The sequence below is a fragment of the Canis aureus genome, chromosome 36 (assembly GCF_053574225.1).
Source record: "Canis aureus isolate CA01 chromosome 36, VMU_Caureus_v.1.0, whole genome shotgun sequence".
Lineage (NCBI taxonomy): Eukaryota > Metazoa > Chordata > Mammalia > Carnivora > Canidae > Canis > Canis aureus.
The window spans coordinates 1,269,697-1,285,994 of NC_135646.1; the positions used below are offsets into that span (position 1 = coordinate 1,269,697).

Genomic DNA, 16,298 nt, shown 5'->3' on the forward strand with positions numbered 1-16,298 from the left:
GCTGTGTATCTTAGTGACAGCAGGAGCAAGGCTGTCAGCAAGACAAACACCCCACAGTCGTTTCTTTTTAGAGTCAGATGTCTAGCATAGTAAATTCTTTTTTTTTTCCCCATCGAAAATCTCTATAAAAAAGGTTTGCTACATATGGATACATAGCATGAGATGTTTACAGTGAACATTAAATCAGTACCATACACTTTACAACCAAGCAAGAGAGAAATACTCAGATATATCATGTGCTAAATAAGTGTTCCTGTGATGTGCTAGGCTCTTCCTATGGATCGATAAAAAATGGCACAGAAGCACAGAGTCATGGCCCAGCCTGTGATGCTCCTTTTGACCTGTGTTTTGGAATTAAAGCAGTGCTTACCCTGATGTGTTTAAACTGCGGATTGGCTGCAAATGTCTATGGCCATTAAGTGGCCGAGAAAGTAATCAGCTGTTACTAATAGTATATTTTTTAAATTTAAATTTACCACTACCCCAAATAACTGCCTTTGGGATGATTAAACTCTCCAGGGCAATTTAAAATAAACCATGCTTTTCACTTAAAGTAGTTTTATCCATGCCAAAAGAAAGATGGGTGTTCATGTCTATCAGTTTTACATTATTTCCAGAGACAGTTCATAAATACCCATTTTGTTCCAGTTCTGTCTCGCCATTTCAATATTGAGTAGTTTACTTTTTTTTAGAGTTTACTATAATTTGATTATAACTACTTGTTTCCCTGCCTGTCTTTGCTGTCAGCTCTTTTTTACTGCTAACTCCTAGGGTATTGATTGGAGTAGTAATAGGTACTTGAATTCTTGTCAAATGAATGAAAATTAACTTTCCCAAGAAAATTTCCAGCTTGAAAAGCTTATTTTCTTGAAAGTTTATATATTGCCCAAATTTCAGTTGAGTACTTCCTGTCCTGTTTTAGATTTGTGCTTAATTCTTTAAAATGCACATTTTTCTGTTTTCAAGGTTTTCGGTGGATTGTGTTATATATCCTTGACTGCTTCTCCACAGATACGATTTTGATACTCAGTATGCTTTTGTTGGTGATTATTCTGGACAGATCACCCTGCTGAAGCTGGAACAGAATACCTGCTCAGTCATTACAACCCTCAAAGGCCATGAAGGTAGGGCATGTGATGACCTAATGTGAGCATCCAGACCTAGTTCTCAGCTCTGAAGACTGCCAGTTTCAGTGTGATTAGCCAGACGTGGAGCTGAGAGCTAGAACCTGAAAGCTAACTGAAAGTGGGGTGTGGGACCTGGAGTTTTGTGTCATCAAAATCCCTTCCAGATTGCTTGTGTGGATAAATACTTCCTATTTTGCTTGCCTTTTTAACTTATTTTCAGAAGAGCTTTGAAAAATTTTTTGGAAATGGTGATATTTTTAGAAGAATTTTTTTTGAAGATTTTATTTATTTATTTGAGGGAAAGAAAGCAAGCATGAGTAGGGGACAGAGGGAGGAGCAGGCTCCCCACTGAGCGGGGAGCCCAATGTGGGACTTGATCCCAGGATCCCGGGATCACAACTGGAGCTGAAGGCAGGCTCTTAACCAACTCAGCCAGTCAGGCAGCGCCAAGATTTTTTTTTTTTTTTTTTTTGTAATTTGTCAGTATCTGAGATACTGTACAAGACCTGCTAGAGCAATCAATTAGGAGAAATGTCTGGGCTGCTTCTGCCTCTGCTTGGTGAGTCTGAAGGGAAAGAATGGGTGGAATTTTATTATTTTTACAGTGCAGTGAGTTGGCCAGGTTCCATGGAAGGGTTTGAAAACCCCATTGGCTGTAAGGGGGGATAACAAGTTAGAAGCTTTGACACTGTCTGGTTTACATTGAAGATTCAGGGATTTGTTCAAAGAATTGATGATGAACTTATTTATGAAAATAGTGTTTTAAGTGTAACCAGTGAAACAAGTACTCAGTGCTTTCTAGCTAAGCTATTTGGGTGAAACCGAGTGTGTCAGATCATGGACCTTGTACAGCAAAAGAAAGACAGGAGAAGAATAGAAGTCAGAATGAACTTGGGCAGGAAAGCACAGCCCCGAAGGAAACCACTTGTGTTTATGACTACTGGTCTCATGATCCCCAGGCTCCCACGTAGTCTGTGTTGCTAAGGACAGACTGGCTTCTGGTAACTGGTTGGTGGCATTTATAGGACCACGCTGATCTGCTGGCGGGCCTCTAGCTGAAGCCTATGGGGCCCAGGATTAAATTTATGCATAATTGTTGCTTGAGGCCAGTTTTGCAGAACACTTCATTTTTCCCTTAACGTTAAGTTTCCCTGAGAAGCTAGTCCCTGTTGTTTGCTTGGGAATATGACGTCATCTGTCTTCTCTGTAGCCATGAAAATACAAACAACTTGTGCGACTGGGTCACTTTTATGAAGTGTATCAATCATTTTTCCTAGGCAAGCAGTAATCCGTAGAACCCTGAGTGAGAAATCTGTAGAAGGCAAGACTTCCGGGGTGTGTGTCCAGGTGTGGAGCTATACTTACCTGTCCCTCTCTCCCCGTAGGTAGCATCGCTTGCCTCTGGTGGGACCCCATTCAGCGGCTGCTCTTCTCTGGAGCCTCTGACAACAGCATCATCATGTGGGACATCGGCGGCCGCAAAGGCCGCACGCTCCTGCTGCAGGGCCACCAGTGCGTGACCGTGGCTGTGACCGTTTGCAGGGCTGGGGGCAGGATCTGAGCCTGTGGGAGGTGGGGCGGCGTTCGCACTCTACTGCTGCTCTCTCAAACCCCATCTGGCAAGACAGCCGTTTGCTGGGGCTCGCTCAGGCCCTTCCAGCTGCTTTCCTGTTAGTCCTGGGTGTCTGCTGTCGTAGCAGAGAGAGAGAGCCACGGTCGCCTTCCTTCTTAGTCCAAAGAGCACTTGCCACCTGTCTCTCCCGAGGAACCACCCTGTTGAAATACCTGCTTAGGACACGGGGGGTTGGGTTGGGGGTGCAGGTGAGGACCTTGACTGAGAGGAGGGTTGCTTGAATGCCTGACTTGCTCTTTTATTCTGAAACATGGGCGGGGGGGGGGGGGGGGTTTGACGCGGTCACCTAAACTGTGACGGTGTGATACCCAGGCCTTTACCTTCCCGTTTTGAGAGGACAAGGACACATGGGCCTCTGCTTTGCTCCCTGCTGGTCAGGCTGTTGCTGTGCAGCTGAGCAGAACCTGGCTGTAAAGTAGCCGAGGAAAGAGTCTACACGCGAGTCTGCAGGGCGGTGGGTGAATGTTGTGGACCTGAGGAGGAGTGGAGCTCAGTGATCGGCCCTGAGAGCCGTGGCCGCCATCCTGGGTGGGGCCTGCAGTTCTGAGGGACTGATGTGAATAGTAGAGTTTCTTTCGTAGACACCGTAGACTGTGCTGTAGAGTAAGTCACAGAACCCTGGCTAACATTCACGCTAGAAGCCGTAGTACGTCCCCAGTTGCCAGTGATGAAATGCCAGCCGCTGGCTCCAGCACGGGGAGGGACCCGCGCCTGGGTGCACACAGCATCCGTGTTTTCCACATTGAGACGAGTGACCGCTGTGTGTCGTTTGCAGCGACAGGGTGCAGGCCCTGTGTTACCTTCAGCTCACGAGGCAGCTGGTCTCCTGTTCCTCGGATGGAGGGATCGCCGTGTGGAACATGGACGTTAGCAGAGAGGAGGTAAGAGAACGAGCAGGCATGGCTGGCAGGGGGCCCCTGCCCTCGTGCCCCCCCGGTGTCGTCTGACGGGGTCCTGCAGGTCCCGGCACAGCACATCCCCTCCCCGTCTCAGGGTTTCTGCAGTGACAGGTGTCGCCTGCAGACCCAGCTGACAGAAACACCCAAACCCGGGGACGCGGCCACAGCATCCCTGTCCCCGATGCCTGGAGGCCTGCTGTGACCGGTGCCGGGGACCAGCCCGGAGCCTGACGTTCTCCTGGGAAACGCTGTCTCCGCTCTCCGCTTTGTTTTCCGCGGAGTGCACATCGCTGTGGTGTTCTTTTCAGGAGACCTGAGTTCTCATTTGTTTGGGCCATGAAGACTCATGAGACCCTGTTCAGAGGAGGGTCACCGTTTCTCACAGGGTCTGTTCCCTCCCCCCATAAACTGGACTCATTCAGCCACACAACTTCCAAAGCTGCTTCTGGGTCTTGAGACCCATCTGATTGTCTACGCAACCTCCCCGCCTCCTCTTAAATTGGGGAATAACCAACACGTATCATTATATGAGCTTCAGGTGTAAGCAGAGCGATCTGGCATTTGTATATATTGTGGGATGTGATTGCTGCAGTGAGCCTGGTCAGCACCCAGCACCCAGCACCCAGCACCACACATCGTTACAGAACTTCGTTTCTTGTGACGAGAACTTTTCAGACTTACTCTCTTAGCAACTTTGAAAAACACGGTGCAGCCTGCCTTAGCCCCCTACTGTGTGTCACGTCCCCAGGGCTGACTTACCTTGTAAGTGGAAGTTCGTGCCTTTTGACCCCCTTCATCCCTTCCCCACCTCCAGCTGTCTTCTGTAGCAACTGCAGTCTGTTCCCTTACCTGGGGGCAACTCGGTCTTTTTTTCTATTTTAAATAATGCTGCAGTGACCGTTCTTGATCTCGTCATTGTGGGCATGTTCAGTTATTTATTTCAGACAAATTTCTGAAAATAGACCTTCTGGGACAAGGAGATGTACATTCTGACTGCTTTTTATAGATGTTGTCCGGTGACTTCCAGGCAGGATTTCCATTCTCATGTCTGCCAGCACGGGTATTATCGGTCTTTTCCAACCTGTGATGTAAATAGCAGAAGAGACTTCTTGTTGACTCAAAAGAGAGTTCAGAGTCTGGGAGACCGAGGACTTACGGTCTAACCGCAGGCATTTACTGAGCCCCTGCAGGGTGGCTGCGGCGCCTGGACGCAGGCACGCAGGCATCGTCAAGGGCTTACGATACCACATGGCGCTGCGCACTGTGCTGGGCGACGTGATGGGAGTTGTGCGGGGTGGGGGGGGGGGAGGCCGGCTCTGTGCCCCGTAGAAGCAGCCGCCCGGTGTGGGTGCGGCATTCCTACCAGACTGTGCACCTGTCTGTTTTGCGTCGCCTCCGATTCCTCGGGAGTCTCGTTTTCACTCAATAAACCTGCGTCTTCACCATATCACAGAAGACCTAGTCGAGGGGTCTGATCTGTTAAAAAAAAACTAGCGGCATTACTCATTTCCAGACTTTATGTCCCCCATGCTCTATACACAGGGGTTGTTGCCTGCTTTTTATAGGCTTGTAATCTCAGGAAGGAAATTGACGACCCTATAAAGAATAAAATGAAGTCGGTGGGGAAGTGGTGACTGCTAGCTTTTGTAGTAACCCAGTGAGATGAGTTAAGTAGAGGAACTCTTGACTACCTGTGTACTGGCAAAGTATCTTGGTACAGCTTAAGGTGACTCGTATTAAATACGTACAACATTGGCTTGATATTAATTATAAACACTTTCCTTACAAAGACTAATTTTAACTGTTTTACAGCAGCTGCTGGTTATAGGCATTGAGGACAGCTAGTGTACTCTTCGGTTCCCCCGACTCTGGGCCTGTTTGTTTGTGATTGTTGAGGACAGAGGCTGTGTTCCCTGGCTCGCGTGGGACGGTGACCCCTGGGGCCAGTGCTGCTGGTGGTTCTCCTGAGGGCTTACCCACGTGGATTTCAGTCCACGATTCTCATCCTTGGTAAATTCCTTTAGGAAAAAAAGTTAAAAGATAAAAGCAAGATTCCCACCTTCAAGGTTACGTGACGGTACATCTAGGGAAAGAAAAGACAGCCCTGTCACTCAGGATGCCTCCTGTGCAGGCGAGCCTGCTTTCGATCGTCTGTGGAAGGTCGCCCCAGGTCATGTCACACTGGCTGGTAACACATCATGCTCTAATAGCTTCCCTCTCCATAGTTGACCGTGTCGGTGGGGGAGCAAATTATGTCAAAGAGATGCATTATTGGGGCACCTGGCTTTTAGCCCAGATCGTGATCTCAGGATCTTAGGTCGAGCCCCAGATCGGGCTCCACGCTCAGTGCAGAGTCTGCCTGAGAGTCTCTCTGCCCCCCCGCCCCCACCACACACTCTCTCTCCCCCAAATAAATAAGTAAATCTGTTTTAAAAATGCATTATTTTTAGTAGTAGTATTTTTTTTTTTAACCAGCGGAGTATAGTGTGAAGGCCAACAGCCTTTGATCCATAAGGTCCTGGCCCTGAGCGAGGGTTTGCACCATGTGTAGGACTTCCCTGGGCAAAGGCATACGGAGTGCATCCCAGATCTGTTAGCCTCACCTGCTTGCTTGGAATTTCTTTCTGACTTACCTGGAAATACTGATCGGGGCAGGTTGGAAGTACATTTGCTTCCCTGCTCCTTTCTGGAAGTAGGCATGAGATATAGATGAGCAAGTAATAATTAGTAATAATTCATAATTAATTATGAATCCTCTTTAACAGAGGACATTATTTTCAACGGCTGGATGGTGGGTGTATAGCGGTGTAGACTAGTGTGTATGGTCTGCCTTAGTACAGCGGGGATTATTGCAGCAATTGGTAACAGCGGTACAGGGGGATTATTCTTGCCACGTCATCTTTGTGCCCATTAGGCAGGTGGAACAGTATGTAGAAGAGAGCGGAACAGTCGGGAAGCCTGGGTAACGTTCTCTTTTGCTCTCCTTAGGAAAGAAATTGTTTTTCTCTGTACAGAACAAGCACGTAACAGGATGGTTCTGACAACTTGGAGCACAGCATTTCGTCCTGTTAAAAGAAACAAAGTGATGGGTATTTCTTACACTAAATCAGAAAGCCTATTTATTTCTGATGGTTTTTGTTTGTCATGTTTTCAAATCATTTCATGTGCACGCTTCCTCCCTTGAGCCCCTGTCCTCTCCAGCTCAGCAAAGCAATATTGTCTTCTGAGCCCCAAGACGCGGTGGAGCCCCTGAGGGAGCCCCTGCTGGGCCTGGCGCCCAGATCCATGCGCAGGGATGCTCAGGTGTTGCCACATGGGGTGGGGCGGACAGGCATGGGCTTCGGCTCCCAGATCAGCCAGTGTGGCCTAGGGCGCTGCTGGGGCACCAGCCCCTCAGGGCATGGCCTGCACTCACCACCCTCCCTCCACGGGGTGGCCCTGAGGCCATCTGGCCCCGTTGGCTTGCTGGGGTCCTGGCTTCCCTCCCTGCGGAGTCCCCGAGCCGCTGCCCACCATGTCGGTGCTCCCAAAGCCCCTGCCCTGCTGCGGTGGTGGCACCGGGTAACAGCTTCCTCGTGCCGCCTCCGCCTGCACTGCCCCCCAGCCTCCCTTCTCTCCCGGGTGCCTCTCCTGGGCCTCAGCCCACCACATGCAATTTGGGAGCGTTCACTCCCACCCCCACCAAGAAGCCCCTTTGTAGTGGCCATCAGGTGTAGCAGTGTTTCTAGTGACATCTAAAATCAGAAATAGGAACCCCAAAAGTTCTGATGCAATAGGAGGCAAAAGAAGGAAGCAGAGTCACCTGCCCTGAAGCCCCTGGCAGTTCCCGTTTGAGCGTGGGAAGCCCTCTGTCTCCACTTCTGTGCAAAGGGCCGGTGTGATGGGGTGTCTTTGGCTCTCCCAGCATTGTCTCCTCTTACCATGTGTATTTTTCTTGAATGTTCACCTTTACAATCAAGATTGTTTCTTCAGTCTTTGGTTTAATTGACAGAAATACATATTTTCTGTTGTTATTGCACATATATAATAAGTGATTGAGGCTAAATAATAGATGTGAACAGCTTTATCTTGTAATCGAGTACAATTTTTTGTTTTTTTTTTTAAAGATTTCATTTATTAATTTGAGAGAGAGAGCGCATGTGTGCACATGAGTCGGGGGAGGGTCAGGGAGCCGGACACTGGGGCTCCATCCCAGGACCCTGAGATCGTGACCTGAGCAAAGGCAGATCCTTAACCGACTGAGCCCCCCAGGGGCCCCTGATCGGGTACAATTTGTAATGGTTTGTTTGGATAAATATTTTCTAAGTTCTTGTTAAAGTAATGCCGAGACTTTAATCGTCCTGTTTCAATAAAAATTCATTGAGAACCTAGTCCGTGACAGGCCATCTGTATACAAGGATGGGCAAGAGCAGTGTGTAACAGGTTAGTGGCAGAAAGGAAGAGTGCATAAAGGGTGATGGCATGGAGAGGGGCTGGGGGTGCTGTGCGCACACAGGATGGGGGGCTGCTCCTATGAGCAAGGAGGTGGCAAGTCTGTGTGACGGGGGACACACACGGAAGAGCTCTCCTGTTGGTCACCCTGTGACCCCACCAGACATCCCAAGTGCTAGTTCACCAGGTTCCGTAAGAAACGGGCTCTCGCCCGACTGGCCTCGGTGCTCAACAACTCTGGCATAGAAAAGAACCACATGAAGAGAGCCCTGAAGAGTTCACAGTGAAGACCGAATCACTCCTTCCTATCTCTAGATTAAAAATCGAGCAGTCCTGTCAACCTTGCTAAAATGATGGAGATCACCGAACACACGTAACACTGAATATGGCAACAGCTATAACGAGGAATTTTTTAAAAAAATGCTAACAACCAACAAGGTCTAAAACCATCGCATTAACCCTGAGAAATCCTAGGAAACCAGGAGATGCTCTAACGGTGGCTTTGGCTTTCCCCTCCCCCAGGCTCCTCAGTGGCTGGAGAGTGATTCTTGCCAGAAGTGCGAGCAGCCCTTTTTCTGGAACATAAAGCAGATGTGGGACACAAAGACGCTGGGGTTGAGACAAGTGAGTAGCCAACGCTGAATGGTCACTGTGTTAATCATGTATTTTGTGTGTGGTGTTACTCTGTCATTTTGTTTGGAATTACACTTTTTCGTACAAGTGCTACGAATGCTGGCATTTTGACGTCACGGTCTCTGTGTGACTAACATGAGTGGGGCCTTCCCGGGGCCTGTGAGATGGTATCTGTGTGTCCCATCGCTTGTCTGGTGTTGGGAAAGCAGGGATGTGTGTGCAACACTGAGAGCCTGTTTGTAAATGCACGAAAGATCCTTCATCTAGGGGCATTGCTCGTTGGGGGCACTGTTCGTGCGCCACACACAGAATGACAGTGAAGCAGCTCATACGATTGTGAGCCTTATGCTGTCATCGTTTGTTAAAAAATGTGACAGTTTGGCCCTCGCTGGAACACTCCCAACACTAAGAATCTTTAATTATCCATAAAGCGAACCTGGAACACTTTTATTAAGCGTGTTTCTGGTACTTTTTTTTTTCTTTTTTTGGATTATAGAAACATGTCCCAAATAGCCTGTAGATTTCAAAGATGCCCTTATCACTAGGTGTTCATATAATTCTAAAGTCCTACAAAAAAGTCCTACAAAAATTCTAAAGTCTATAGATTTCTATAGCAACCTCGAAGGTCGCCCAGTAGACTGACTATGAACTGGTGCAGGTGAGTGAAGAAAGAGTGCTGATTTAATGTCTTTGCACCTGTAGGAGGGACTGACCTAAAGTTTGTGTGTATTAAATAAACCTTCTTTACTTGTACCCACAAAGCCGCCGTACCACAAGGTCTAACGTGAGGCTGGCAGGCTGCGCAGGCGTGATCTTAGCACTCCTGTGGCGTTCTGATGCCCCATCGTAGGCCTGCTCCCCACAGTGCCTGCCCTGTGGGAGCTAGTGCGTTGTAGCTGATGGGCGACATGGTCCCTGCCTCTACAGGAAACGTGAGGAAATTAGTTTCCATCTTATGAATTAAGTACTAGAAGAGAGGAAAGGTATGGGTCACTACACTTTTTAAAGAATATGACAAACTTAACTAACCAGACAATTTTAAATGCTCTTGAAGCTTATTACCAGAATTTCAGTTTGAAAGATTAAAAGAAATAGTGAAATACATGATTATGGATATTCAGTTTTTCATGAGAACATTTTACATTATTTCAAAACTTTCTCCGACTTGGGAATAGATTTTTTCCCCCTGAAACCTGTACTCATTTGAGCTCCTAAATGAACTTGAAACTGGTTTTAATAATGCTGCCTGTTGACATCTACATGGATAATATGAATGGATAAAAAGTAGCATTTGACCAGTAAAACCAAGGATACTTGGAAAATCCTTGACAAGTATTGATCCCGTCTCCCTTTTGTGTTAATGGGTATGCCAAATGGGGTAGTTGCAACTCAGGGCGGATCTTGCCCACCCCGTGCCCCCACCCTGAGGGGAAATCGGGAGCATGGAGGTGAAAGTTCCTCTCCCTTCCCTCCTTCCGCCCATGCTGAAGCACCACTGCAGGAAGTGCGGGCAGGCGGTGTGTGGGAAGTGCAGCAGCAAGCGCTCCAGCTACCCCGTCATGGGCTTCGAGTTCCAGGTCCGGGTGTGCGACTCCTGCTACGACTCCATCAAGGACGAGGAGTGAGTGTTGGCGGGCCCTGCTCCTACTGTGCACCTGCGGGGGGAGGAGCCTGGGAAGTGACGCGATTGTGTGTCTGCCCACGTGCTGGGCTCTGGGGCAGGAATTCCGTCCCGCCCTGTGACCTCAGAGGAGGTGCTCCCAGCCGCGGTGAGGCCTGGGGCTGCGCAGAGCAGGAGAGCAGCCCAGCGGCCCCTGGGAGCACTCAGGTGCGGCCCCGGGAGCACCCAGGTGCCCTGCGGGAATGAGCCCAAGCGGCCGCGGTGGCAGAGCCGGTTCACCCCAGTGCACCAGCCTCTGCACACCCGCATGGAAAGTTTAATTTTCTTTTCCTTCCCTTCGAATCCTCTTCAAAAGTGCTAGAGTGGCAAACCTTGGCAGAGGCCAAACTTGGAAAGCTCGCACAGCATGACACGGTCTGGGCACGCTGGGGCCCCGGGCCTGCCTCGCTCCCCCGGGCGGGGTCCCCTGCAGCGCCCCGAGGCCCCTGCCCTGTGTCGGGGATATAGCGGCCTCTCCACTGACACCACGGGAAGCAGGGGAAGCAGTTACTCGGGGAGTTCTGTCCAACCTTACGTAAAGCAGCCTGGCAGCTGGTCGTGCCTTCTGCCTTCTAATTATGAAGTTTTCCAAACTGTAGCCCCATTTTTAGAAGTAAATCTTAGCACTGTCGGCGTTTCCTTTATGGTCAGGTCTTCCCTTGGCCCTGGAAGCGGGGGAGCTCTCAGCCGTCTCTTTCCTCTTTTCTCTTTGTCAGCCGGACTTCTCTAGCAACCTTTCACGAAGGAAAGCATAACATCTCCCACATGTCCATGGACGTAGCCAGGGGACTGATGGTGACCTGTGGGACCGACCGCATCGTAAAGGTAACCTGCTCCATTGTCCCGACGTGCGCGGTGTGTAGATCACTCGTGATTGTGCCGCGAACGGCTGGATGCTGCTGCAGTCTCAGCTTCTGATGGGCAGGCTTGCCTTCCCCGCTCTTTTTTTTTTTTAAGGTTTTATTATTTATTTTTGAGAGAGAGAGGGTGAGAGAGAGGCGAAGGGGAGTGGGGGAGGGGCAGAGGGAGAAGCAGGCTCCCCCCTGAGCAGGGAGCCAGAGGTGGGGCTCCATCCCAGGACCCTGGTTCCCGACCTGACCCGAAGGCAGGTCCTTAAGCCACCCAGGAGGTCCTTACCTTCCCCTTTTTTTTTTATTCATGAGAGACACACAGAGAGAGGCAGAGACACAGGCAGAGGGAGAAGCGGGCTCCATGCAGGGAACCTGATACAGGACTCGATCCCGGGACCCCGGGGTCACCACCTGAGCCGACGGCAGACGCTCAGCCGCTGAGCCAGGCGTCCCGCCTTCCCTTCTTATAAGCAGCCTGCGACCTGTGGCCGGCTGGAAACCCTGAGTCCCCGTGGGTCCGTGGCTGCTTACTCCAGGGGGTTTCCTGCACCAGCTCGGTCTCAGAGCCCTGCATCCGCCCGGGGCTCCTGCCCCCCCGGCCCATCTGGGCCTTAGCCAGCCCCTCCCTGGTCCCCCTTTCCTGGCTGGTGTGGCTGTCATCCTGGACGGGTTTGCTCACTGTCAGAAATAACCACACTCAGTTCTCACTCAGTTCCCTCAGTCCCTCGGCCACTAGCACAGAAGCTAAAAGCAGGGGTTTTACACTGAGCACGGCTCTGGGGTTGTGAAACCATGACACGCTTAATTTTAAAGAGGGGCTTTTCCCAGCAGGCCTTGTATTAAAATTGGAATTAAATTTATGGCAAATGTTGTTACGCAACCTTCAGGTAACCACCTATAAGCTTTACTCACGTGTGGGTGCGCCAGGGCTTCCTCACTGTGTCGGTCTTGAGGAGGGTCTGTAGTGACCGAGTGACCGAGTGAGCCCTCGGGCCCCTGTTCAGGTTTAGCTCCGTTTGTTTTCGGGGTGAGCTCTGCCTTGGGACCCCGCGGTGAGCGCTGCCCTCTGCGGCCCGTCCTTCCTCTGCAGATATGGGACATGACGCCCGTGGTGGGCTGCAGTCTGGCGGCCGGCTTCGCCCCTCGCTGACCCGGGAGCCGGCCGAGGTCTCCCCTGCCCGCGCACCTGCCCGCGCAGCCCTTCCCGGGCTCCCCGCTCGGCACCTGGATGGACGGTGGCCGCTGAAACAGAACAGAACACGACGACATTTAAAAAAACCCAAAAAACGTAAGGTGTGTCGGGGGCATTTGTGGAACTACCCGTGGGGACGAGCATGGGACGAAAGCTCATCCGTAGCGGTTCCCTGAGGCGAGGAGTGACCGGGCTGAGACGCGCCGCCCGCAGCGAGCTCCCGTGGGCTGAGGGAGCCGTTTGGCCCATGCGACTTTGTGAGGAAAGAACCGTTCCCGAGGGCGTCGTGCTTCCGACTTCCCTGGAGCAGTTCGGGGCCGGCGCCTTCCCCTGGGCCGCGCTGCGGGAGGCCTCGCGCCCCTGGACGTGGGACCCTCCCCGCCCCGCGCCCGGCGGCCCCTCGCCGGCCCCTTCCCCGCACGTGCTCCGACGACGACGTGTTCCTGGTGCTGTTGAGGTGGGAGCCGCCGCCGCCGCCTGAGTCCTCTGCTGCTCGGTGCGGCGAGCGGGCGGCAGGCGGGCCCCTGCGGGGGTGGCCTCGGTGACACGCGCCTCAGAAGAACAAAACAGAACGACTCCAAAGCTTTCCAAACTCTGCTGACTTCTCGTTGTAAGGACTATCACGACCGCGTCACGGACGGGAGAGAGTCACCTGGAGCGCTAATCCCTGACCGGGCCCGCACGGTCCTTGCTACCTTGTAAACTGCTCCCGTAGCAAATGGCATTTTTAGAGTTTTGGGCCACTTGGTACCAAGTGGGGAAGGTACCAGGATGGGGAAGCGGTGGGGGACGGGGAGCCTGTCCTTTAATATTCCAATATTTATTTCTCTGTTTAACGGCAGTCCACGTACCTATTACTTTAGGGCTATGCAGGTGAGTGGAGAGAGGCCTACTTGTCTTAATGACAAATTTTAAAGTAGATAGCAACATTTTTGTGAGTCTTCCTAGTGGAAATTGAGAAAAACTCACTACTGCGTCACTGTGCCGAGGTCGTATGAAGGCGGCGTGGTGGCTCCGTGCGGTAGCAGGAAGGGACTAAATCTGGTTTTTAACGACTGAGACGGACAATCGTGTTTAAGACCGGTAATTAAACGGAGATGTGCTCCTGACCAAGTGACACAAACAATAAGGAAAGGAGGTCAGGCAGCTCATATTCTAGAATGATCTGCATTAAAAATGGACTTGTTTTCAGAAATAAGACGGAAGGGTTTTGTCGCTCCGTGTAACCTTTGTGTTCTACCACCTGAGGAGGGTGGTTCCTTTAAAAAAAGACTGGTCTGTAAAATCCTTGCAAAACGACTGATGCTAAGACAGGCTGGAAGGAGATGGGAGGAAGGGGACCTTCCAGGGCAGCTCCTGTTCAGCTAATGGTCCGGCACGTACACAGGTGCTCTCCTGGGATTTCACCAACGTCCTGAAGGGAAAATAGGACAGGATCTGTTTCTTGCCTTGTTGATGAGTACTGAACTGTGGTTTTGTTTGCCTTTAACTTCTGGAAAATGTGGTTTTATAATCTGTGGTAGACTGAGCACAATATCATGCCGTAGCTTTCTACTTTCTTTTATTTTAAAAAATTCTAAATGAAGGACCCAGTATTCTGTAGGGAACATAAGGTCGTGAGAGCGCCTCCTAATATTAGGGGTTAAGCTAATATAAATCAAAAGGGAAAGGCACAGGGAAGGAAGAATGGAGAAGGGTATCCAGAAAAGGCAAGTATGTTTTCATTGACTTTTCTCTCTACCAGAGCCTGTTTGCACTTTGCTTTTTAAAAACACACACAGTCTTGTCTCTACTACACACCAGGGAGCAAATGGGGTAATATTTTTTATAGAGGTGGGCAAAAATTATTTTCTGAATTCTGCTGACCAGACACATAAGGAAAACCCAGCTAGACTTCTAGGTCCTGCCTTATTTTGTCTGCATTACTCTTAAACGGGTCCTTTAAAATAGCTCTTCAACTAACAGTTCATGGTTTTTCCATTCCTGAATACTCAACGTGGATTTCTATAGCTAGGGGTTAAGAAGTACAGAATGTTAGAGAAGATTCTTGGGTTTTAGATCTAGTACAGATGCAATAAGGAAATGCAATCTTTCATTGGAGACATGTTCTAAAATTGCCTTTTTTTTTTTTTTTTTTTTTTTTTTTAGTGCAAATGGCAAAAACATCCCCATGGCATTAGCTGGCCACAGGTTATTCAGTGTACTGTACACCTCTATTCACCACGTCCTATTTCTGGCCTGCTGCCTGCAGGATATGAACAAAAAATAGGGCTCTAGAATGTGGCACTTGGTTGAAACTGGCCTACCTGCTTATATAATAAATTCCATAGTGACTCAGACCCGAGGCAATATTTTCTAAAATGAGAGGTTTCGTTCATTTACTTCCTACTTCTGTTACTGGATCTGATATCTTCTAAAATGTAAGGAACCAGTTACTATTAATGATAACCATCTGCTCATTATAAATGTGAGGTCTAACAAATAAGTAATACATGCTATATTTATTCAAGTGTCTATTGCTTAATTGTTAATTATGAGCAGGTCATTGAACACCTACTCTTATTTTCTGCAGTTTACTGTACAGTAACTCTTTGAGTAAATCGATTAATTGTGCAACAAATTTATATTAGGATACAATTTAAAGTGTTTTACTCTATAGCCTTTTTGACGGGGGGAAGCAAAGGGCGGTGTTGATTAGTACATTTTGTCTTGTACTAGCTCTGTTTCTATAAGATGCGGTGCCCTGTGTATCCCAGAGAGTTAGAAAACTTTGTTCTTTGCTCCTGTTTGTGGGTTCAGTTTTTGTGGGGCTTTTTGAGAATATACATACAGAATAAAATGTTCCTTGCTTGTTACTCTGTTGCTTAATTCAGCTTCTGTTACGTTTGATAGGACATAAGGCAGTAATAGAGCCACCAGCTGTGCCCGGGGCTCTGTCTGCATGATACTCCTCAGTCCTGGCAGCTCCTCTGCAGAGCATCATTGTCTCTGTCTTACAGATGAGAAAACCGAGACAATCCCGTCTGTCCGTCGGTCGGACTCGAAAGCACTTGCCTTCTCCAATACCACCTGCTTTCACGCGCTAGCATGTAATGAGTGTTTCCTGTCAGGGTTAGGGGTCAAGTATTATTACCTCCTTGGAGGTTGGTGAAGCCTCGAAGCCCGATGGCTCTGGACGCCTAGGCTCCCTGAGTCCCACGGAGACTTGGGCGTCTGTGCCGCGTTCTCCACATCAGACGCTCAGTTCTGTGGATAAACACAGGGTGGTTCAGACCCAGGAGAACTGATTCCTCTGCTCAGCTGATAAGAAGTTGATTTCTTAGAAACCAGCATGGCAGTTTACTGTGTTTCCGCAAAGCAATCTCGCTTTATTTAATAAATAATATGTAATAAAATAACATATAATAAAGAATAAAAAGAAAGCGAAAATAAAAAGATAATACCAAAAAGTATTAAGATTAGTCTTAGGCCCTCTGTCCCACCACACAGAGAAAACACTGTTCAACTCGGGCTGAGGTCTTCGCAGTGTTTTTGTTAAATGTGTGCGCGCATCTGTAACAAACGCCTGTGGATACAGTTTTAAGGGGCTGTACTCCCCCTGCCCCCACCTGATGTATTATGGGTTGTTGGCCCACATCAAAGAACAGAGCTCCACAGGAGCTTAGGGATGCGACTCTGTGCTGTGGGACCTGCCCTGGGGGCCCTGAGGGTCAGTGAGGCCCCAAGACTGGCTTTGGCCAAAGAAGTGCAGGGGAAGCTGTCACTGGCAGGTGAGGGGCTTAGCCCCCGTGGGATTCCCACAGCCCCAGACACAGAAGATGCCCCGGAGCCTGACTACCCTGCCTGGGGAATCAGTAAGGCTTTGTAGTTTC

General features: G+C 49.6%; 1 protein-coding gene across 2 annotated transcripts in view; it reads left to right on the plus strand.

Annotated features, from left to right (window-relative positions):
- WDFY1 (WD repeat and FYVE domain containing 1) overlaps window positions 1-15,878 on the plus strand; it is a 46,178-nt gene extending 30,300 nt beyond the window's left edge. Inside the window, exons 6-12 of one of the 2 annotated variants that reach the window (XM_077885134.1) lie at window positions 1,012-1,124; window positions 2,513-2,639; window positions 3,536-3,641; window positions 8,613-8,714; window positions 10,214-10,344; window positions 11,100-11,208; window positions 15,426-15,878. In XM_077885134.1, the coding sequence (XP_077741260.1) occupies window positions 1,012-1,124; window positions 2,513-2,639; window positions 3,536-3,641; window positions 8,613-8,714; window positions 10,214-10,344; window positions 11,100-11,208; window positions 15,426-15,512 (775 nt within the window). In that variant the 3' untranslated portion in view covers window positions 15,513-15,878. Of the gene's footprint in view, window positions 1-1,011; window positions 1,125-2,512; window positions 2,640-3,535; window positions 3,642-8,612; window positions 8,715-10,213; window positions 10,345-11,099; window positions 11,209-12,324; window positions 15,282-15,425 lie in introns of those variants that run through there. The other variant, XM_077885135.1, reaches the window with a different exon arrangement.
- The last annotated feature ends 420 nt before the right edge of the window (window positions 15,879-16,298 follow it).